The 24338-nt window shown below is 37.9% G+C and overlaps 1 protein-coding gene across 5 annotated transcripts in view; it reads right to left on the reverse strand.

Annotated features, from left to right (window-relative positions):
• The window catches only part of HMCN1 (hemicentin 1), a 448248-nt gene extending 426465 nt beyond the window's left edge, over nucleotides 1–21783 (reverse strand). For 4 of the 5 annotated variants that reach the window (XM_063647968.1, XM_063647964.1, XM_063647967.1 and 1 more), the window contains exon 1: nucleotides 20934–21615. In XM_063647968.1, the coding sequence (XP_063504038.1) occupies nucleotides 20934–21201 (268 nt within the window). In that variant the 5' untranslated portion in view covers nucleotides 21202–21615. Of the gene's footprint in view, nucleotides 1–20933 lie in introns of all 5 variants that reach the window. The other variant, XM_054449377.2, reaches the window with a different exon arrangement.
• Nucleotides 21784–24338: the final 2555 nt, after the last annotated feature.

Genomic DNA, 24338 nt, shown 5'->3' on the forward strand with positions numbered 1-24338 from the left:
TTCCCCAAGATCCCATGACTAGGAAAGAACAGTTCCAGACCCAGGTTCGCCTAACTCAAGGCATGTGTCCTTTTTTGATTTCCTGTCTTTCCCTGGGACAATGAGAAAGGTGAACTTAAAGACACAATGGCAGAAAAGGTATGAACAGGAAACTGACATCACTCAGTTTGACTGGAAAATACATGTATAAAAGGGAATAGTAAGAAACCAAACTGGCTACAGCCTTTAACAACTATCTCTTCTCCCAAAATTTCACCATGGTTATCCTATAAAATATCTTGTTTTAAAGAATCTCTCCAGATTCTAAACCCATTCACACTATCTTATTGATTTTCATTGTCAAGCCTTCATTTGTGAGTGCTTTTTGTCTATCCTGTGGATCTGATATTCTAGAAAAGCCCACAGAGTACACAGGTACAGGTGCCTCAGCAGGCTGAGGCAGGAGAACTGCTTTAGCTTAGGAACTTGAGGCTTCAGTGCACCATGATTACAACTGTAAACAGCCACTGCACTCCAGCCTAGGCAACACAGTGAGACCCCAAGTTGAAAGATTTAAAAAAGAGCCCACGCTTTCTAAGGCTGTAACACTGGGAATAGAACTTTGGTTCTCCTTTGCTCCACTCATAGGTAGCCCCTTTACTCCCATTCCCAGCTTTCTGGAACTCCCTTCCCCACCCCATCCCAGAGAAAAATGGAAATTCCTAATCCCTTCTCACTCTCATCAGGTATGGCTGCCCTGGTCTGTCACAGTCTTCAGCCCACACCTGAACTCCAGATGTGGTTTTTAGAGCAGTTGTGTTCTCCTCAGTTAGCTGATGGAGTGATACTTGAGACTTTTTCTCCAGGTTCCCCAGCTTCATATAGCAATGTCCAAGCAGCTCACAAGGGTCTCCCAGTGGCTAAGGAGGAGTTCTGGAGCCTTACCCCAGCACTACGCCATGAGGCCTAGCAGCACTCTCAGGTGGAAAACCAGTGAAAGACAGCCTTCCTGATCTGACCGATTGTGATGTTGCTTGGTCTAGACATCCCTGAGCCATCCTGGACAACCTCCTGAATCACCCTTAGGCCAAACTGCCTGCTCCACAGGGTGTGGCTTTTTCTAATTTCCACAAAGTCACTTGGATTAAGAAAGATATTACCATGCAATAACAAAAATGTAAAAATATACCAAGTAGATGTAATAATTTTAAATGTACACATCATAGCTTTACAACATAGAGAATAAAGGATGGACCAAAGTACAAGGAGAAAAACACAGATTATAGTGGGTGATTTCAATATATCTCTATCACAAACTGATAGCACAAGAAAATAAAAATAATTAGGAATGTGGATTTGAATAATATCAATTTAGACATATATTCCAGGAGCTATTCTAAGCATTTTATATATTAACTAATTTAACCATAAAAACAACTCTATGAGAAGGTACTATCATTATCCACATTTTACACATGAAGAAACTGAGGATAGAGAAGGTACGCTCATATTTACAGAGCTAGTAAGCAGCAGAGCAAGGTTTAAAACTCAGATAGTCTACTCCATAACCTATGTTCTTAACTATTTTTTTTTATTTTATTTTATTATTTTTTGAGAAAGGGTCTCACTCTGTCACCCAGGCTGGAGTGCAATGCCACAATTATGGCTCACTGCAACCTCTGTCTCCTAGGCTCAAGCAATTCTCCTGCCTCAGCCTCCCAAGTAGCTGGGACTACAGGCATCTGCCATCACGCCTGGTTAATTTGTATTTTTTAAAGAGATGGAGTTTAGCCATGTTGCCCAGGCTGGTCTCAAATTTCCTAACTATTGTGATATCACCTCTCTTTACAATATAATTAACAACTTGGTCTAAGATATATATAAAGAATTATACATCCAACAAGTAGAGGATACCTACACTTTTCAAACACACTCAGAATGTTTAAAAAATAATAATTGACCGAACTGGTCGGCCAAAGAAGTCTCGACAATTAAAAAAAATATGTATATGTTCGGAAAGCAAAGATCACATTTTTTTAATCAAAGGTTTATTAAAATAGCAACTTTTAAGGCAAATAATTTAACTTAGAATGGTCTGATTTATTAAGCATTGAAGACTTTTTTTTTTCAAATACTTATTTATTCCTCCTAACTGAAGCATTGTATCCTTTCACCAACATCTTCCCATTCCTCCCACTCCCTAGCCTCTGGTGACCACTGTTCTACTCTCTGCTCTTATGAATTTGATTGTTTTTGACTCTACATATAAGTGAAAATATGTCATATTTGTCTTTCTGTGCCTTATTTCACTTAGCATAATGACTTCCGGGTTCATCCATGTTGTCATGAATGCCAAAATTTCCTTTCTTTTTAAGGCCAAATAGTATTTCATAGTGCACATATACCACATGTCTTTATCCATTCATCCATCCATGGATGAAGAATGATTCCATATCTTGGCTATTGTGAATAACACTGCAATGAACATGAGAGTGCAGATATCTCTTCTACATACTGATTTCAAATCCTTAGGATATATACCCAGAAGTGTGATTGCTGCTGGATCAGATGGTAATTCTATTTTTAGTTTTTTGAGGAATCCCCACAGTTTTCCATAATGGTTGTACTAATTTACATTCCCACCAACAATGTACAAGGGTTCCCTATCCACCACATCCTTACCAAAACTTATCTTTCATCTTTTTGATAGCAGCCATCCTTACAGGTGTAAGTTGATATCTCATTCTTGTTAAAAACCATACTCTTAAACAAGAAATGTTTCAAGTACAAATTACAAAGTATTTAGAATCAAATGACAACAAAAATACAACAGATCAAAACTTTAAGATGGACTAAAGGGCTCATGAAAATAAATGTATGATGAAGTTAAAAGGTTTCAAATATCTGCATTAGAAAGGTAAAAAGAAACATTTAAATTTTAAAGTTAGAAAAGAACAAGAGAAGAAAACTAAGCAAAGGAGAATCTTAAAAATAATAAAAATAGGGCCACAAATTAATAAAACAGAAAACAAAAAATTAGAGATGATCAACAAAACCAAAAGCAGTTTCCTCCCAATAGAAACACTGATCTAGACTAATCATAAGAAAAACAGAAGTCACAAGTAATATTGGGAGTGAAAACTGAGCCATTGGTATAGATACACTAGAGTTAAACTTTCTTTATGCTATTTTTTATCTTCATTGCAATTCCAAAGGGAAAAACTTCAGTTTAACAATCAAATATGAAGACTATTTTTGAGTTTTTGAGGAATTATTTTTAGATTAAAGAAGTTATTGTATATTCCTAGTTGGGTAAGCGTTGCTTGTTTCTTTGTTTGCTAATAAATGAACATATAATTATATCAAATACTATTTATGTAACTATTTAAATGATCATATGATTTTTCTTTATCTACTAGTAAAATTATTTGTTTTCTAGTGTTAAACTAATCTTTTTATTCTTGGGATAAAAACAACCTGGTCATTACATCTGCTCCTTTTTATATATTGCTGGATTGCTTTGCTAATATTGATTTGGGAATTTTTGCCTCTAGGTTTATAAAGGAAGTTGGCCTATAATTTTTCTTTCTTGTAGTATTCATATCAGATATTTGGTACCAGGATTATGCTAGCCTAATGGGAAGAATTACCTTTTTTCTATTGCCAGGAAAGTAGTTCGGTACAATTATAATTATTTTTCCTTGAATACTTGGTAAAGATCTTCTGAGAAATCATCTGGGCCTACAGTTTTCTGTGTAAGCAAATATTTTACTATGAGAAAGACCTTTTTTTGAAAGGGAGAAATTTGGACATGGGAAAAGAATATAGAGGCAAGGAAATGTGTGAAGATATGAGAAGTGACCTTTCAGTAACATGACAGACTAAGTTGACATGGAAGATACTCTTCCTCCAAAACAGAAACACTGGGCAAAATATAGAATTTCCTTTTTAATAAATAGTTAGGATGGGGTGGTAAGAATAAGGGGAAATATTCCAACGCCCAAAATAAAAAAGAAGCTCAAAACAGAAATAAACTTCAACTGTCACCACAGCAGCACACGATTTTTATGGTATCAGCCTTTTTGGGTCAGAGAGCTACAATAGAGTACTCTTTTATAAAGCTGAGCCCTATCAGTAAAACAAGGAAAAATTCCTCCCACTAACCCAAAAAAATTGTCAAGAAAGCTTGCCATCTGTCAAAAAAATCTCCTAAGAGAAGTTGAAACCCTAAGCCAGAAACATATAACAGATAATAGAGGTTATACTAGCTGTACAGTACCAGAATCCAAAGCCCAAAAATTAGTCCACAAGCTAATTTTGGAATCCCAACAAAAGCAAATGCAAACCCCTCTGTAGAAAGACTGGTAGTATACAAGCCAAGGTGCATCAGACTCCCTGTTCAAGATGCATTGACAGGAGGCAATTAGCAACCACACAAGGAAATAAACCACAATGACAGACAGTTAGCAGACCAAACAGATGGGAGAATTTGCACCACTCTAAGAAGTAGAAATAGTAGAACAATATGAGACTCTAGTAATATAGAGAATATTATTTAAAAAAATAAGCAGATTTGAAAAGGAACCAAACAAAACTTCTGAAAAAAAAACAATGATGATCATGGAAACTGAAAATTTAATGGATGGCTTAAAGAGTAGATTGGACAGAACTGAAGAGAAATGTATGAAAGATTTGAGGAAATCACCCAAAATGCAGCAAAGAGAAAAAAATAGAAAATATGAAAGGTAAAAAGGCTTAGCGAATGAGAAGATCTAAAATACACTTAAGGTTTTATGAAGGGGAGATTACAGACAATAAGGAGAGGAAATATCTGACGGACAAGAATTGTCCAGAATTTAATAAAAATCTGAGTCCTTGAGTTGGAGAGGCAAACCAGGTTCCAGGCAGGAAAGACAAAATCAAATCTATGCTTAGACACTGAATAAGGCACTGCAGAAATAGGAAGACAGAGATAATTTTAAAATAACCACAGAGAAAACACAGCTTACCTAAATAGGGACAAAAATTAGACTAAGAGAAGACTTTTCATCAACAACAAAAGAAGTCAGAAAACAATAACATGCTGTCTTCAATGGGCTAAGTTAGATACAGAATTTTACACTTAATTAAATACTAATCAAGAATGAAGGTAGTATACATAGATTCTCAAATAAAGACCAAAAGGATTTGCTACTTGTATGTCATCCCTGAAAAAACTACTAGAGAATGTAAAGAATGCATAGGGTTGGTGGGGGAATAAGAATCCAAAATGAAGTAGTAGGGAGCTAGAAGCAACAATGAGTAAAGAAATCAACAAACAAGTTAAATCTAAGGAAACATAGACTATGTAAACAAAATGACTAATTTGGGTGTGTTTATAAACAAAGTGAAATAACCATACTACAGAAAGTAGGAGGAAGGTGATCAGAATAAAGCCCCCTAAGGTCCTTATATTACACAGAAGTATAAAAACAGTGATTAACTTCAAGACAACCAAATCAAGGATAAGCATTTTTAAAAGAGAAAGAGAGATGCGATGTGTAATTTCTAAGCCAATGGTGGGGGGCAGGAACAGAATTTTAAAAAAACTCAACAGTAGGAAAAGTGGAGGAAAGATCAACAAAAATCACAGTAAATAGAAAACATAAGAAATGAGTCTATATTAAAAATCACAATAAGAGTAATAGGATTAAATTTGTCTATAAAAATAGTTTGAAAATAAAGGAAGGGAAAAAGTATTTGATAAATACCAATCAGATATGGAACAGTATTATTAATGCCAAGCAAAATGCATTTAAAAGCAAATAGTACCATTAGAGATTAAAATGGCCATATATTTAAAGATAAAATGAACAATTCACTAGAAAGATAAAACAATCCTTAGCCAGTATGTACCTAACAACATGGCCTTAAAGCCCAAAATTGACTGGAATTACAAAGAGAAATTAACAAAACCATAATTACAATGGGAACATTTAATATAACTTCTTAAAAACCTGATAGATCAATTGGGCAATAACTGATAAAGAGAATATTTGAGCAACATAATAAGTTTGATCTTTTGGACATAGGTAGAACTCTACACAAAATGATTAGAACTTTTTTTTCAAGTACAAAAAGAATACCAAAAAATCATTCTTTCTTTAAATAAGAGAAGGTACTCACTTTATTGAGTAATAAAAAAATAAGTAATAAAGCAGGTTAACGAGACAGATTCATGTGCAGAACTATGTTAGGTGGGTAGTCAGGGAAGGCTTTTCTGAGGAGGTGACTTTTAGCCAAGAGCCATATGAAATGATGTGCCAGCCATGCAAATCAAGGATCTGAGGAAAGAGGGAACTGCAAGGGCAATGGCTCTGGAGAGGAAGTGTGCCTGACATGTAAGAAACAATAAAGAGGCCAATATGCTAAAAGTGATGTGAATAAGGACATCTGAAAGGGAAGTTGGGAATAATGACATTTCCTTCATTTTAAAAGGATCCTTCTGGCAGCGGTGGGGAGAACAGCAGAGAGACCAGTTAAAGTGGCTCAGGCTAGAGGAGTACCTGTAGAGGGAGATGAGAACTGGTCAAATTTAAAATGATCTTGAAGGCAGAGCCAAAATAATTCGTGGAGGGATCGGATGCGGAGTGTGAAAGAAAAAGAGGAGCACAGGAGATCTCAAAGGGCCTTGTCCCAAATAAGTAAGAAAATGTGGTGCCTGTACTGAGATGGGGAACACTGGAGAAGACACATGTAGGGTGGGGAGGGGTTGATGATAAATGTGAGGTACCTATTAGATGTCCCATGAAGATTTAAGCAGGCAGTAAGTTTCTCCTTGTTCCACTTCTGTATTGGTGTTGCCTGCCTGGCCTCACTGGGTATTTAATGTTGAAGCTTCCCAAAACAGTCATGAAAAAGAAAACACTCAATCTGCTTTCTCCATCACAGAACTAATTCTGCTCTCACTAACTCTACCCTTGTAATAGACTTTTCCAAGAACAATTAAACTAACATTTTGTGAATGAGAATTATACTAAGTCCTTTCACCAATAGTACATAGTCTCACTGAAACATAAATATCCTTCTTTGTGAAGGGAATTTTAGGTGGTGAATGAGAGATGATTGTACACATCTATTCCCAACTCTATATCCAGGCTTCATGTTGGTGTTTGAAATTGGCCATTGAGGAGTAACAATACCATGTAAACTGGCAAATGCTACAAATAAAGCCCTCTTCCTACCCCAAGCTCCAGAGCCAGAGATGTAACATTTATCAGTACACAAAACTGGTTTTATCCTTATTTTATGCAAAAAGAAACTGAGGTTCTAAGAGTCTAGGTACCTGCCCAGTTACAGAGCCAGTACTCAAGTGTTTCGACTCTAGGTCAAGTGTTATTTCCCTTATAGGACACTCTTGGGTCCTTGCTCTGTGTCAGGCTTTGCACCAAATGTTTTACACGGATTTTCTCTTCTAAGCCTTACAACAATTCTGCAAAGGAAGTATGATTGTTATTCTCACTTTACTGATACTCACTTTAATGATAAGGAAACTAAGGCTTTGAGAAGTTAGTAACTTACTAATAATCAAATGCTAGTCTATTTGATATTAGAATCCATTCACTCAAAACCTATGCCATTCTAACTCTACTAAATTTTACTTTGTCAAGATAAATCAAATCCCCTGTTAATTTTCATGATGTAAAAGGATTAAGAAGGGGTAATATTATCAAAGGCACAAATTAAGTACATAAAATACAATAAATATAGAAAGGGATCTGAATATTAAAAAGAATGACACTTTTCTAATATTCCAGGAAAGTTCCTTGGGAGATGTGAAATTTTGGAAAATCTTTTGATTATGGGTGAGACATTGTCCTGCACATAGGGGACATTCCAACATAGGGTGTGGCTGGGGAGAAAACTTCAAGGCAAAAGTGTGATGATCTGATCAAGGAGGTGGTGAGCATGTTCACCTAAGAGCAGGGAAGACCCTCTGGGGAATATGAAAACAATAGAAATAAGGTTTTCTGTGTGTTCTAGTAAAAGGCTTTGAAGTGAAACTAAGGAGCTAAACAAAAAGCATAACAGATTTCACTTTGAATTTTAAAAATTAAAATTCCAGATAGTACAATATCTTTTTAAAATTTTGTTCTCTATTACTTAGTGAAATAATGTATTTTCTTGACCTTCTATTCGTTAAAAAAAAAAAAAAATTTAAGTACCCTTTCTTGTATTTATCTCCTCCCCATCACCCATGCTTCTCACTTAACTCTCTCCCTGTCAGAACTTGGCAAGAGCATAAAGGTTACCCTGACACACTTTTGGTGGTAATCAGCATGCCTTACAGCCTGAGAACATCAAGGAATTCCTTCCACCTGCTATAAAATAGTGCTTAAAGCGAAGTTCTCAGAGACATGGTGCTAATGGAAAAATTTCTCCAATTAGTGTTTAACACTTTGAAGAAAATAAACTGGGAGTATACAATGTCAAAATGTTTTAGAACCCATACATAATTCCCAGAATTCCTAGCTCCTATGTAATTTTCCCCATCTCAAAATTAAGTATCTCAACATCACCAACAAAAGATTAAATATGACTTTATTAAATGCATGCTTAAAAGTAACAGGGCCAGGTGCGGTGGCTCATGCCTATAATCCCAGCACTTTGGGAGAACAAGGCTGGTGGATCACTTGAGGTCAGGAGTTCGAGACCAGCCTGGCCAACATGGTGAAACCCTGTCTGTACCAAAAACACAAAAAATTAGCCAGGTATGGTAGCGTGCGCCTGTAGTTCCAGCTACTTGGGAGGCTAAGGCATGAGAATTGCTTGAACCAAGGAGGTGGAGGTTGCAGTGAGCTGAGATCATGCCACTGCACTCCAGCCTGGGTGATGAAGTAAAACTCTGTCTCACAAAAAAAAAAAAAAAAAGTAACAGGTTTTTAACAATACAAATTATTTTGAGAACTTAAATAGCACCCCAAACATTAATGCCTTTCTCCATAACTGCCACTGAGAACTCTGTTCCTATCCAATAAAAGAGATCAGAGTTTAAAGTCTATGATATTCCCTAATGCAAACGTTTTGATCAGAAATTTTAGAACAAACTGAGTTTCCCTAGTAAAAGAGTTAGAGTTTTGGTTTTTTAATGTTAATTGCTAAATGATCTGCTGTGAGTTAAATTATGTCCTCCAAAAATTCATATGTTAAAGTCCTATCCTCCAGCACCTCAGAATGTGACCTTCTTTGTAAATAGTCATTGCAGATATAATTAAGAGGCAACCACATAGGAGTATCTTGCGCCGCTAATCCAATATGACTGTTGTCCTCATGAAAAAGGAAAATTTGGCTGGTTGCGGTGGTTCACACCTGTAATCCCAACACTTTGGGCGGCCGAGGTGGGCAGATGGCCTGAGGTCAGGAGTTTGAGACAAGCCTGGCCAACACAGCGAAACCCCATCTCTACTAAAAATACAAAAAATTAGCTGGGCATGGTGGTGGGCACCTATAATCCCAGCTACTCGGGAGGCTAAGGCAGGGAGAATCGCTAGAACCTGGGAGGCAGAAGTTGCAGTGAGCTGAGATCACACCATTGCACTCTAGCCTGGGCAACAGAGTGAGACTCTGTCTTAAAAAAAAAAAAAAAAAAAAAAGGAAAAGGAAAATCTGACACAGCACACAAAGAGAACACCATGTGATGACAAAGGCAGAGATTAGGGTGATGTATCTACAAGCAAAGGAATGTCAAAGATTGCCAGCAAACCACCAGAAGCTGGGAGAGAGGCATGAAACAGATTTGTCCTCAGCCTTCACTACCCTACCAACATCTTAATTTTGGACTTCCAGCCTCTAGAACTGTGAGATGATAAATTTCTATTGTTTAAGTCACACATTTTGTGATAGTTTGCTATGGTAGCCCTAGGAGTATGCCCTGTCTTCTTGGGCATACTGAAACTGAAGCACAAAGAACTTAAGATCACACAGCAAGTAACTGGTGGAGCCAGACTTCCAAACCAAACATCAGACTCCAGGGCCTATGCTTTTCTTTCATGAAAGAAACACACTGTACTCACCAGCTCCATTTTCTTAACTCATCATTTTAGCCTTCTATGGAAGCTCCACAACTCCAGTAAAACTGTCCTGTTTAGCTCCATATTGTTTACCCTTTATTTTCAGTAACTCTATAAATGCACAGGGTTGACAACTTCTCCTGCTTAAAACTAACAACTTTTTAGATTTCCAAACACTTCTCATTCCTGTTTTTTTCCCTATCTTCCTGGACTCCCTTTTCCAGAGTCCATAATGAACTTCCCTTTTTCTGTCTTATTTTAAATGACTGTGTTCTCTAAGTTCTATCCTGTCTCCTTCCTTTTCTCAGTCTGCTCTCTCTCCTTGGATGATCTCATTTATTCCGATGGCTTCAGTTGTCATCGATGTAAGTTTCAAGTGGACAGAACAGCTACTTGGCACTAGTCATACTAACACTAACAGTTGGAAATGCTGAGGAGTGATACCTGGAGACAGACAGGCCACCCAAACAGATCCACACAGAGAGACTTTGATAAATTCACCATCATTGACCAAGGACTGGCTCTTGGACTTGCAAATTCAGAAACTTGAACTTGACACTGTCAGAATATTTTAAGCAAAAGAGACTGATGGATATGACTAGTGTGCCAAAATATGAATTAACAATGAGGAATATAACTGCCTGGTGAACCTGATGTATGTGCCAGTCTGACTACAGACAGCCTTCTCTCCCCATAAGGAAAGTGCATGAGGTTACATATTCAGGAGGCTGTTTGGCGAGCATTTAACCAGAAAAAGGAGAGTTCATATTATGATCCAAATATGTAATGACATCATTACATATTTATAAGGATAAACAGTCTATCAACACAGTTAGAAAGACTGCTGATGTGTGGGCTGGTTATTCAAGTATAGAATGAACTAACACCCTGAACACTAGTTAGAACTTGGCTGTACACTGCTTAAGTCTGTTTCTGTGACTCTCTTTTTCATTGCTGATTCCCTACACTTTCAGTTGACATTTTATCTTGGATAAGTTAATGTATAAGGAGCTTACAGTCAGCACTTACTGGCCTGGGAGTAACGTTGTGTCTTAAAGCTAACTTTGCATATCTTTTCTCTTCCATCCTATGCTAATTTCAAATTTTAACCTCCAAAAGGCAATTATATTTCTTTTTTTTAGATTCTTAGGACCATGTCCAGTCCATTGGACATTCTTAATAGCACAGAAATCTATCCCCTTATCTCTACACCCAAGTCCCCTCAATGTTTCCCCCTGAATTGTGATGTCCTCACATTTCATCTCCCAGCTCTCAGGACTCCCTTGTTCCAATCCATCCAGGAGATAGAGATCTAAAATAAAAACCCAATTATGTCACTCCTTACTTATAATCCTTCCAGGCTCCTGAGAGCTTCAGGATGAAATCCAAACTCCTCAATGTTTAATTAAACTGCTTTTATTCATGCACTTTCTTCAGGTTTCAGTCCAGGCCACAACTCTTCCAGGAAACCTTTGCCGACCACCACCGTCTTAATTCAGGATCAGGTGCACCGCTCTGGGTCTGCACAGCACCCTATGCTTCCTTCTGCTATAAAAGGTAGCATAGTATAGTATATTGTAATTTATCTTGCCCTATTTCTCACAGACTTGAATCAAGAGCACCTAGCATAGTCCCTGACAAATGGTAAGAAGTCTGTAATTGATAGACTAAATAACTGAATGAATGAGTGGATCTAATAGCTTATCTTTGACTTTTTAGATTCTCTTGCTGGTTTTCCAATTATGAGGCAGTAGCCTAGGGCTCAAAGGAACAATATAGTAAAGCATACATGCTTCTCAAAGCACTGAATATATGAGAATATATTAAAGTAGTTATATAACTGAACTGGTTTGAATCATCCTTTGCCTATAGGTTGATTAACAGTCAAGTCATCGAGTAGAATCTTTTCTATTTAATTTTTTAGTCTTATGGTATAAGTGTTGTACTATTATCCTTGATAATTGCCTTCCTTCCAGTACCTATTCAATGTTTATAGACAAATAAGTTACAGCAACACCATTTGTTCTATAGTACTTTCAAAGGACTTTCACATATGTTTTATTTAACCATGATAGCATCACAAAGGTAGGAAAAACTGATAGCATCACATCTTATAGTTGACATATATCCATTTTTAAATTTTTCCTATTCTCCACAGTGATGAAGACTCCTTGTGGGATTATCAGAAACCACAAAAACCAAGATTGAGAATCCCTGTAGATTTGTGAGAACTCCTACAACACAGATCCTCTGGTTGCATAGTGCTCCTTGGAAATCAGTGTAATTGTTCTAACACTCCTTCAGCCAGTCCAGTTAAAATTGGAAGGTAGGCAGACTGCCTTATAGCATACAGCTGAAACATTCCAGACTGCATTTCAATCCCCAACAAAATCACCTGCTTTAGAAACATTCAATCACTACACAAGACTCAGTCAGGCATTATCTGGGTCATAATTATCCTTCCATTTCATATTCAAGTTTGGATGGGAGATATATTATCACCAAAAAGGCCCAATTAGCAAATTATTATGTTGTGAATTGTATTCTTCTACTTGTGAGTTAAAAAGTAAAATCACAGATAAGAAAGGCAGGATAAAAATACCCAGAGAAATTATCAGTTTTTGTCTCCAGCATTCATTCATTCATTCATGAAATATTTCTTGAGTGTCTATTGTGTGGCTGTAAGATGAATCAACTAGTCTTTTGGAGCTTAATGTCTAATCATGGAGAAAGATGAGTAAGCAGAATTATAAAGACCATCAAGAATGGTTATTGTCTGTTTGATCAGAAACAAATCATAAGCAATGCCAAATTCTGATTTATCAACAATAAAGTAGAAGGCTGTTCCTTAACTAATTAACAAGGGGGGAAGAAAAACTTCATTTCTTGGGAGTCACAGAGGATTCTGTTAAATGGGAAACATGCCTAACACATTTAAAATATCTGATTTGCCAAACTTTGGTCCCTATACTTTAAGAGAAAGTCTTTGTTATGCATAGCAAAACACCTCTACATATCCTCAGGAGACATCCAGTGACATAAGACTCACTCACCAAAGTTGAAATATTTTATTATCCTGAGAAATAAGAGTTACCCTTGTCCAAAGTCTCTCATTCTTAAATTTTAGTGCATTCCATTCAGCTGAATTTCTCTTGGACATGAGACCAATCATTTTGCTCATGAAAATCCTCCTTCCTGTAGGATGTGCTAGAGGCACAGAGAGACTAACGGCTTTTTGGCTCTTTTTCCTGCACATATTGAAACTGAAAACATTTCCATTTGAATTTCAGTTCATATAGATGTGCACAAGTTTTCAAGGTCCAAATGTGTAATATCTTCCATGTAAAAACCTTTCTATTCATTATGGTTTCAAATGATCTTGCTATTGCTCAGAAAAATATTCTAAGAGAATCATTTTACTAAAAATAAAGTCCTGGAGGAATTTCTTAACACTGTGTACGTACAGCCAAACTATACAAAGTAACTGAAGGCTGATGAACTGTATTAAAATGAAAACTTTTATATACAAAGATATATAATGTCAATATTTCTCCCAATGAATCAAGTCCTTGCTACTTTGAACCTCTTTATAGTCGCTTATTTTTCTTTATATTATAATGATGTATATCACGGACTTTGATAATAACCTACCAATGCTCTAATTTTATAGATGGAGAAACAGAGGGTTGAGCAAGGTTAAAAGATTTGCTGAAGTGACAAGAATAAGGAAAAGAACACAAGTATTCTGTTCCAAACTGGATGTTCTTTTACTTTTATTTGTATTCATAAAATGCTTGTTGAATCGTTTATCAAAACTAAGCTCAATTTTAGCCTTATGAACAAAGCAACCGTTCCGGTAGTTGGACACGACAATATATTTATATTTGTATTTCATAAAATACTGGTTGAATCGTTTGTCAAAACTAAGTTCAGTTTTAGCCTCATGAACAAAGCAACTGTTCCAGTAGTTGGACACGGCAATATAATTACAAAGATTTCCAAATCCTCTTTTCCCATTCTCTTTGAATTCTCTCCAAACAGGATTTCACTCCCATCTCCTCCATGAAACTATTCTTGTTGAGTCACCAATGACTTCCACATTGCTAAACTGATTAACCAATTCTTGATCCTCCTTTTAAGTGACCAATTAGTTCTTCCTTGAAACAGTTTCTTGACTTCTAAGGTAACATACTCTTCTCCTCCTACCCTGAGTTCAATTTCTTGGGCTGCTTTGCTGATTCATCCTCATCTCCCTGATTGCTAAACATTGGAGTCCCAGGGCTAGGTCCTCAGACCTCTTCTCTTCTCCATTTATAGTTAGTCCCCCTTAATGGTCTCATCTAGTCTAATTGTCCTAAATACCATCTATATGTATGTCTTTGGATCCCAAGACGTCTCCCCTTGAACTTAAATCTCACATATCCAACTATCTTCTTATCTCTACTTGAGTATCAAAAGGCATCTCAGACTTTAACACCTAAAAATCAAAACTTCATCCTACCACCCTTTATCAAACCTGCTTCTTGCTCATTCTTCTCCATCTCAGTGAAACGCCATGCTGTGCTTCTGTTTACTTGTCTTAGTCCATTCAGTGTAGCTATAACAGAATGCTTTAGCCTGGGTAATTTTTAAAGAAAAATGGCATATTGGGCTTATGATTCTGGTGGCTGGAAAGTTCAAAATTGGGCAGCTGCATCTGGTGAGGGCCTCATGCTGCTTCCATTCACAGTGGATGATGGAAGGGAGGTGGGGCATTGCAAAGAGATCACATGGCAAGAGAGGAAGCAAGAGAGGAAAACCAAGGAAGCCAGACTCTTTTTAACAACTTGCTTTTTTTTCTTTTATTTGAGATAGAGTCTTCCTCTATTGCCCAGGCTTGAGTGCAATGGTCCAATCTCAGCTCACGGTAACCTCCACTTCCAGGGTTCAAGCGATTCTCCTGCCTCAGCCTCCCAAGAAGCTGAGACTATAGGCACGTGCCACCATGCCTGGCTAATTTTTGTATTTTTAGTGGAGATGGGGTTTCACCATTTTGGCCAGGCTGGTCTTGAACTCCTGACCTCAAGTAATCTGTCTGCCTCAGCCTCCCAAAGTGCTGGGATTACAGGTGTGAGCCACCGAGCTCACCGCCACCCCATCCCCCTACCCCCCACCCCCCGCCCAATCAACTTACTCTTAAAGGAATTAATCTATTCACACAAGAGCAAGAACTTGCCCTCAAGGGAAGACATTAACCTGTCCATGAGAGATCTACCTAAACACTTCCTACTAGACCCTACCTCCCAACACTGACACATTGGGTATCAAATTTCCACATAAAACTTTTGGCACGGAAAAACCATATCCAAACCATAGCATCAGTCAAGCCAAATCCTCAGAACCTGTCTTGTCTTCTTTATTTTTCTAAGACCTCACATCCAGCTCTTCGTTAAATCCTTTTGGTTTCATCTTCACAATATACAGAAAATCCAATTATTTCTCACACCTCCCACAGCCACCAACTTCATGCAAGACATACCATGTTCTTTTGTCTGAATTATACAATAGTGTCCTGTCTATTCTCCCTGTTTCTGCCCTTGTTCTGTTTCAGACTATTCTCAAACAACAGAATGATTATGTAGATGTATAAGTCAGATCATGTCACTTCTATGTTCGGAACCCTAAAATGCCAACCCATCTCACTCAGAGTAAAAGCCAAAGTCACAATGGACTACGAGCCCTTTCCTGAAATGACTCAACCATATTTCTGACTTCACCCTCTAACTTCTTCCTATCACTCATTATGTTGCAGACTCTCTGGTCTTTTCACTGTTCCCTGAACATGTCAGGATGCTATTATCAGGAGAGTTTTTCATTTATTGTTTCTCCACCTGTAACATTCTTTCCATAAATATCCTCATTTCTCCCTCCCTCACCTCCTTCAAGTCTTTGATCAAATGTGACTTTTCAACTGAGGACTTCCCTAATGACCAAATTCAAAACTCCAACACCTTCAATCCACCTCAAACTCCCCATCCCTTTTCCTGCTTTTTGTTTTCTCCATACCAATTATCATCATCAAAAATACCATATATATTTTGTTTTCTTTTTTGCCTGTGTCACTCCCCGCCCCTGCAATAGAATGTAAGCTCCATGAATGCAGGAGTTTTACCTGTTTTACTCCCTTTTATGTGAAGCAAGGTCTGAAACATATAGGTGAGTGAATGAATGAATGAATGCATGGAGGCTAACGTAAGATATCCTGGGAAGAAAGTGGAGACACAATTGTGAAAGAGAAGAAAAAAGAGTTTTCTTTCTATGAAGTAACTCATTAAAACACACTGTCCTGTTCTCTCTCCTCCTGTCTCTGGTACCTGCCTTAAAGAGAGGAGGGGATATAAGAGAGTGAGTGATAAAAGAAGCTATAGTGAAAAAGAGATGATCAGCCCTCCTCAATGTTGTATTTCAAGGAAGAGAGGAATATATTTTGAGTGCTATGTAAAAAGCACAGTAAAAATTAATACATAAGAATCAAAAATTTAAATAACAGCATGTTGCACCAGCAAAGACATGGAATCAACCTAGATGCCCATCAGCGATGGACTAGACAAAGAAATTGTGGTACAGATACACCACGGAATACTACACAGCCATAAGAAAGAGTGAAATCATGTCCTTTTCAGTGACATGGATGCAGCTGGAGTCCATTATCCTAAGCATATTAATGCAGGAACAGAAAACCAAATATCATATGCTCTCACTTATAAGTGGGGGCTAAACACTGAGTACACGTGTACACAAAGCGGCAAACAGACACTGGAACTTACTTGAGATTAGAGGATAGGAGGAGGATGAGGACTGAAAAGGTACTATGCTCACTACCTGGATGATGAAGTCATTTGTACACCAAACCCCAGTGACACACAATTTACCCATGTAACAAGCCTGCACATGTGGCCCCTGAACCTAAAATGAAAGTTGGAAGGAAAAAAAGAAGTTGTATGCTACATAAAGAGAATAATCTCCAGAATGAGTTTACTTTCTATTTTTTGAATTATTTTAACTGTAAGAAGAGCTTTATAAATCTATGTGCTATAATAAAGAACTTTTGCATTTTTCAAATAATAATAATAGTAGTGTATTGAGGAGGTTGGGAAGAAATCGGAACCCTCACACACCGCTGGTGGGAATATAAAATGGTACACCTGCTTTGGAAAACAGCTTGGCAGTTCCTGAAACAATTAAACATAGAGTTACTATGACCCAGTAATTCTACTTCCAGGTATAGGCCCAAAAGAAATGAGAACAACTGTCTACACAGAAACTTGTACATGAGTATGTATAGAAGCATTGTTTGCAATAATGTTTCAAAAAGTGGAAACAACTCAAATATCCATCATGGACTAACAGATAAACAAAATGTGGTATATCATACAATGGAATATTATTTGGCCATAAAAAGAGAAATGAAGTACTAATACATGCTACAACATGGATGAACCTTGAAAACGTTATGCTAAAATGAAAGAAGCCAGTCATGAAAGACCTTATAGAATATGATTCTACTTGTATAAAAGTCCAGAACAGAAAAATCTACAGAAGCAAAAAAATAGATTAGTGGCTGCTTAGGACTGAGGGGAAGATGATTGGGGTATAGGAGACTGAAAGCTGAAGGGTGCGGGATTTGTTTTTGAGGTAATGAAGATGTTCAACAATGGACTGTGGCAACATTTGCACCTATCTGTGAATATACTGAAAAGCATCAAATTGTACATTTTAAGTGGATGAATTGTATGGTAAGGGGATTACATCTCAATAAAACCATTAAAAATAAATACACTAAATGTGATTGTGAAAGTGGAAAATCCATCTTAACCATAGTTAACATCAAAATCAAAAGGTTGGCTCGCCTTTCCATGACCCCCGTTCATCTCTGGTACCTCCTCCTACTCTAGACACGTGTGCTGCTAGTTCAACACAGCACTTCTTACATGTACATATTCTGAATGGTCTTATCTCATTTTCAACTTGTTAGACATCCTGCCTCCACTACCTATGTGTTCCATGTGTTTTAAATTTACTCCATCTGCAAACACACACCTTGCCCCAAACTGTAATGCAGGGCTCCAAAGCAATCATCTGCAAAGATCTAAAGGTTTATATCAAAAGACATAGACTATATCCCAGAATTTATCCATTATTTCATCTAGCTAAATGCGATAGATATCAGAGGGCTTATAAACATTCAAGATTATTAATATAATCATATTAAATTCTATACATTATTTCTTTCCATGTTGGTTGTGTCACCCAACCATAGGAATATGTGTTAGGGACTATGAAAACAACCATATGTAAAACAGAGTCATTAACTGTCACAATTAGAAGAGACCTTAAGAGATATTCACATAGAATTCTCTGAATTTATATAGTTGAGGATATTCAGATTCAAAAAGTAAATATACTTTTCTAATGTCACTCACTAAGACAGCCAATTCCCATTTAACGTCCTTCCTGTCATTCCAAGATGCTCATGCCTGTAATCCCAGCACTTTGGGAGGCCAAGACAGGACAATCACTTGAGGCCAGGAGTTCAAGACTAGCCTAGGCAACATAGTGGAGCCCCTGTCTCTATGAAAAAAATAATTAGTCAGATGTGGCACGTGCCTGTAGTCCCAGCTACTCGGGAGGCTGAAGTGAGAGGGCTGCTTGAGCCTAGGAGGTTGAGTCTACAGTGAGCCGTGATAGTGCTACTGCACTCCAGCCTGGGTGCCAGGGTGAGACCCCGTTCCAAAAAAAAACAAACCAAAAAAACAAACAAACAAGAACAAAAAAAACTACAAAGAGGCCAAAAACTCTTAATGATTATACACACACACCTACAGAGGAAAAATATCACACAAATAAAGTACTACAATCTAGTAAAGTGAATACTAAGGTTAACGGTATGTTTAAACTTCAATTTCTCTATTTTCAAAAATATTTTAAATAGCTTTAGATAACATGAACATTTGGCCACTTCTACTTTGAATCACAATGTAAACAGAATTAATAATTCTGTTGAATTATACACACAATTAAGTTTATGAAACCAATTTAAGTTAGTTAACCATTTTCTCATATTACTGGATTCAGAAAAGCTCTAACTTATTCAGTCATCTGTTATTAGCATGTCAAGTTTCCCCAACTTTAAATCATGATTGCTAAACTACAGGAAAGTCAACTACAGCAATGAGCAAACTTTCCCATTTGGTAACAATTGAAAGGCAGGGCACCACAATACAATTCATTCCAATAAGTTTTCATATCACTTCAAAATATCAGGATAGTCCAGGATCCATGTATAACTTGAGGCAATTTTTGTATTCTGTTTACAGCAATATAATTTCATAAGAGTTCTTTGGTGAAAAGCAAATCGTGGTGTTAGAGAAAAAACAAAATTTCACTTCATTTTTTAGCTAACTTCAGACTCATCCATCTAGAAGAAACATATTCAAGGTATTCCAAAATAACAAAAACCTCAAACTGCATCACAGTTGGCATCTTGACATTTAATACATTGAAAATCACAACACATGAAGTGTCTTACTAAGACAGTAAACACAGTAAATAATCATTCAATTCTTTATTCAAATATAAATAATATTCATGTTTAACCAATGTAGAAATTACAAATATATGTAATTACATATATGTAATGTATGTATGTGTATGTGTGTGTATATATATATTACATATCCCAGAAGAGTAGGACAGATTGTTTTCATCATGTGAAGAGCATGAAAATCCGAGAGTTCTATTTATCTTTACATTTCTCCCAGTGCCATTGTTTAATAGTTAAAACCTGCCACATTTAATACCGACCAATAATTTGAACTTATATACCTTTGCTAAATGCACAGGAAAGAATTTCAGATTGCTGATATCACACTCTCGTTGTGAAGAGGTTGTGTCAAGTTCTTCTAGTGAAGGGAGAATTTCAAAAGCAGGAAAAGTGTGGGAGAACAGTGAGGGAGGACTGTTAAGAAACCACTGCTTCATTTCTTCAACTGGGCAGCAACTTGTGCTAATGAAACTCAGGTGGACATTAGACTGCCAGCCCCAAGGCTCCCCTTGCAAGGCTACCCTCAGCTATGGCAATGGGGGCTCCTATAAGCCTCACAGAGAGGTGCTACTTTAAAGAGAAACTGAAAAAAGTAAATAGGATCATATTACAGTGGAGCTGCTGAAACCCATGGCTTTACGGCAAAAATGAAGTTATTTCACTTCAACTACCTTTAAAAAGCACAGACATTCCGAATTACAAGCAATTCTACTGCAGGAGACATGGATGTAATGTTTAAACCCATCTGTGAACCTATCTAATGATGCCCTGGTGCAAAGATGAATAGATTCAGTTAAGAAATGATTGGTTTCTCTCTTTTCATGTCTTCAGTTCCACTAGTAGTTACTACTTACAGGCTTCCTTGTGTCTCACACAACAGGTTTTTTCCTCTCTTAAATGAGAGTTATCCTCAGAGTGTGCTTTCAATCTGGATGTTAGCCCCTAGAGCTTCGCTGCTATAAATTCGTGTCCAAGTCTGCCTTCGTAATTAAACATGCTTTAGTTCTAAAATCTAAGTGAGTTAAGTGATTTTGATGTCTTTGCCCAAGATTTTTGGTTTTGTTTTTCGTAACTCCGCATTTCCAGGTTTGAGAACCACTGTACAAGTTCCCTAAACAAGCCATCTCCACCAGGGCTGAGACTTAAGTAGGTATCAATGAGCAAACACAGACGCCAGCAAGCAATTCTTTGTTACAACTATTTTCAGCTGCACATTTTTTTAAAATGGTTTTGAAACTTCCTGACAAACAATTTCATTCACAGCATGAGAAATAATGTAATCATGAGACATAGCAAAGACAAAGTATAAATATTTCCCTTACCTGGATCATGGAAAGGCACCAACGCAAAGTTGAAAAGAGGTCTCTTAGGTCTTTTCAAAGACGTCTCCAAAATTTTGGAAGCCCCTTCAATCACCTGAACTAAATCATCATACATAGAACCAGTCACATCAAACACAAAAGCCAACGTGGAGGCCCCCTCGGGAATTTCCTCAGCTCTGATCTCTGACTGGGGGCTCGCATCTTGAGCTAGGGAAGAATAAAGAAGAGTAAACAGGAATACTGTATGGACAACTTCCCAGGAAATCATTTTCTTTTTTTTCCCCCTCTTTTCCCCCTGAGCGCCTAAGCACTGTGCTCAGTCCTCCTCAACAACAGGCAGAGGGTTTCCTCTCAGAGTAACTCATCAGACTCTTGGAATCTCTGAACTAGCAAAAAGTTTGGCGCTGAGAATCAGACGGGGACAAGCACCAAACTCGAATCCCTCCAGGGGCTGGGCAGGGCAGGGATGCGGCAGCTTTTGTCTGGATGCGGCTTCCTCCTGGACTGCTATCTGCCCGCGGGCCCTGGACAGCCTGTGGCGGAGTGCGGGCGGCGCGCCGGGTCCATGCCCCGGGGGCAGCTCTGAGCCTGCGGCGCCGCGGCCCGAGTCCCGCTGCCCTCGCCGCCGCCTCTGCTCTCCGCCTGGGCCAGCGACTGAGGTTCCCAACTTTCCACTGTTTGCAGCTCACGAGCGACGAGGGGAAGCCTGGCTCGGCCTCGCCTCCTGATTGGCCAGTTGCCGTCCTCCCTCCTTTGCTCTTTAGGCCCCCCTGGAGGGTGACTTTTCCCTCAACTGATTGTAGGGTCAATTCAGTCCCAGGGAAGAGCTTACGGTGTCAGCTCGGTTCCCACCGGCACCGTTCCTAACCTGCAAAACCCTAGTGTAAACAATGGCTTTCAAGAATGTGTGGCAAAGACCCAAACCGAGGGACACCACACTAGCACAAAGGGAATTTTGTTTTTCTATTGTGTACAACGCGGCTTCAGACACCTCTTTCCTAATTCCCCCCAGAAGTCAAGACGCCCCAGCCCAGCCTCCTGCTTCTCAGCCCACAACTCGGCCCAGCCAGGAGGGGGAGCTGGAAAATTCTCTCAGCTGCGAGGCAGCCACACTATCGCTCTTTGAACTCCTCTGAGACCGTGGACTGCAGGGAACAGAGGGAGGACAACGCTGAAGGGGCAAGACGCCCAGGAAGAGGAAAGGGGCTGCTGAGGGAAATGAGAGACAAGAACTAGGTAGTCACTAACTGTAGAGGGGAATGTGAATACAGGATGGAAGCCCCGTAGAAAGGACAAGGAGGAGGAGCGGGAGACGTGTGGGGAAAGAGTGAGACATTAAATTCATATTAAAGAGAAAATTGATTTTTTAATTGTATTATCAAGATTCACATTTGCTGAGCAGTCTGAATCCTACGCGCAGCATAGTAAGGCAGAATAATATCCCCGTTTCAAATTTCCTCCCCTGCAACAGTCATACCTTAGGTCTCAGCCAAAGATCCATTAGAAAGGTGCTCCCCTCTATGGCATTTTCTTGCCAGTCAAGAAGGAAACCTCACCCTGGAAGACATGCCAACGTTTTTCCGTGTTGTGATTGCTATATACATTACAGTACTAATAACAGAGATAAGAGGATAAGCAAAGAAAGTCTACCATGAACTAAGGATTCTTTACGTCATTTTAATAAAAACGCATTTCCTTCCTGGAAAAGGAGTTGTTGTCCAGATCCCGGCATTTAAAGAGGGACAAACAGGCATCTTGATCTCTGTTTGGGTGTATATTAGACCGCCCGCCCAAAGGAGATGCAGCCTGAGGAAGAGTTAGCTCCCACCAACCTTTTGTAGTCTACAACTGTCTTCTCTTTCAGCCCCAGCGGCTGTGGAACCTGAGTTTATGATACCTATAAGTCATGTCACTTAAAGGAAGCAGACAGGCCATTTGGGCTGAGTGGGAATATGAGAGGAAAGGGGGAAGGTACTTCCTTCCCAAGCAGTATTTAGAGAATGCTATTTGAGTCTCCCATTCCGTTGTTTATTTATAAAAAGGATTTCATTCTAAGTCTTAGAGACCTGAGCTATTCCAGGTGCTCAAGGGAGGCCACAGAGCCTAGTTCTGGGTCAGATACCCTGGGTTCAAAGCCCAGCTGTGACATTTAACTGTGTGACCTTCAAGAAGGTTACCAAACTTTTTCAGACCTGTGTTTACTCAGCTGTAAATGGGAATAATGATAGCACCCACCTAATGAGGATTAAATGATCTATAAATGTTCCATGTGCACTTGAAAAGAATGCTGTTGGGTGGAACGCTCTATAAATGTTAATTAGGTCAAGTTGTTTAATAGTGTTCCAATCTTCTATATCCTTACTGATTTCTGCCTATTTGTTCTATCAGTTTTTGAGAGTAGTATTGAAATATCTGACAATAATTGTGGATTTGTGTATTTCTTCTTGCAGTTCTATGAGTTTTAGCTTAATGTATTTGAAGCTCTGTGGTTAGTTAGATAAGCACTTAGGATTATTATGTCCTTTTGACATAATGGACACGAATTGATGCCTTTATCATTATGAAGTTGCCTTCATTGTCCCTGATAGTATTATTTGTTCCAAAATATACTTTGTCTGATATTAACACTGAAACTTTCTTTTGATTAGTGTTGCATGGTGTATCATTTCCTATCCTTTCACCTTTAACTTATTTTTTTCTTTATATTTAAACTGTATTTTAGGTAGTCACCCTAAAACTGGGTCTTGCTTTTTCATCCAGTCTAATAATCTCTGCCTTTTCATTTGTGCACTTAGACGTTTTACACTCAATGTGATTATGGATATGGTTGAGTTTAAATCTGCCACCATGCTATGTGTTTTCTATTTGTTCCATCTATTCTTTGTTCCTTTTTTTTTTTGCCTTCTTTTTGAATATTTTATGATTTCATTTTATTTCCATTGCTAGCTTATTAGCTAAAACTCTTTTAGTGGTTGCTTTACAGTTTATAGTATACATCTTTAATTTACCAGCCTTTCTTCATGTAGTGTTATACCACTTCATGTATAAGAACCTTAGATTAGTATACTTCCATTTCTCCCCTCCTGACTTTTTTACTATTTTTGTCATCCATTTTTATTGCATATTACTATATTTTAAATCCCACATTATATTGATTTTTTGCATAAGGAGTCAGTTATCTTTTAATGAATCTAAATAAGAAAAATTTAGCATATTTACCCAGGTAGTTACCACTTTTTGTGCTGTTCATTTCTTTGTGTAGATCCAGATTTCCATCTGATATCATTTTCCTTCTCACTAAGAGACTTTCTTTAATAATTTCAGTAATGCAGTTCGACTAGAGACAAATTCTTTCACTTTTGTATGTCTGGAAAAGTTTTTATTTCATTTTTGTTTTTCAAAGAG

The sequence above is a fragment of the Pongo pygmaeus genome, chromosome 1 (assembly GCF_028885625.2).
Source record: "Pongo pygmaeus isolate AG05252 chromosome 1, NHGRI_mPonPyg2-v2.0_pri, whole genome shotgun sequence".
Classification (NCBI taxonomy): domain Eukaryota; kingdom Metazoa; phylum Chordata; class Mammalia; order Primates; family Hominidae; genus Pongo; species Pongo pygmaeus.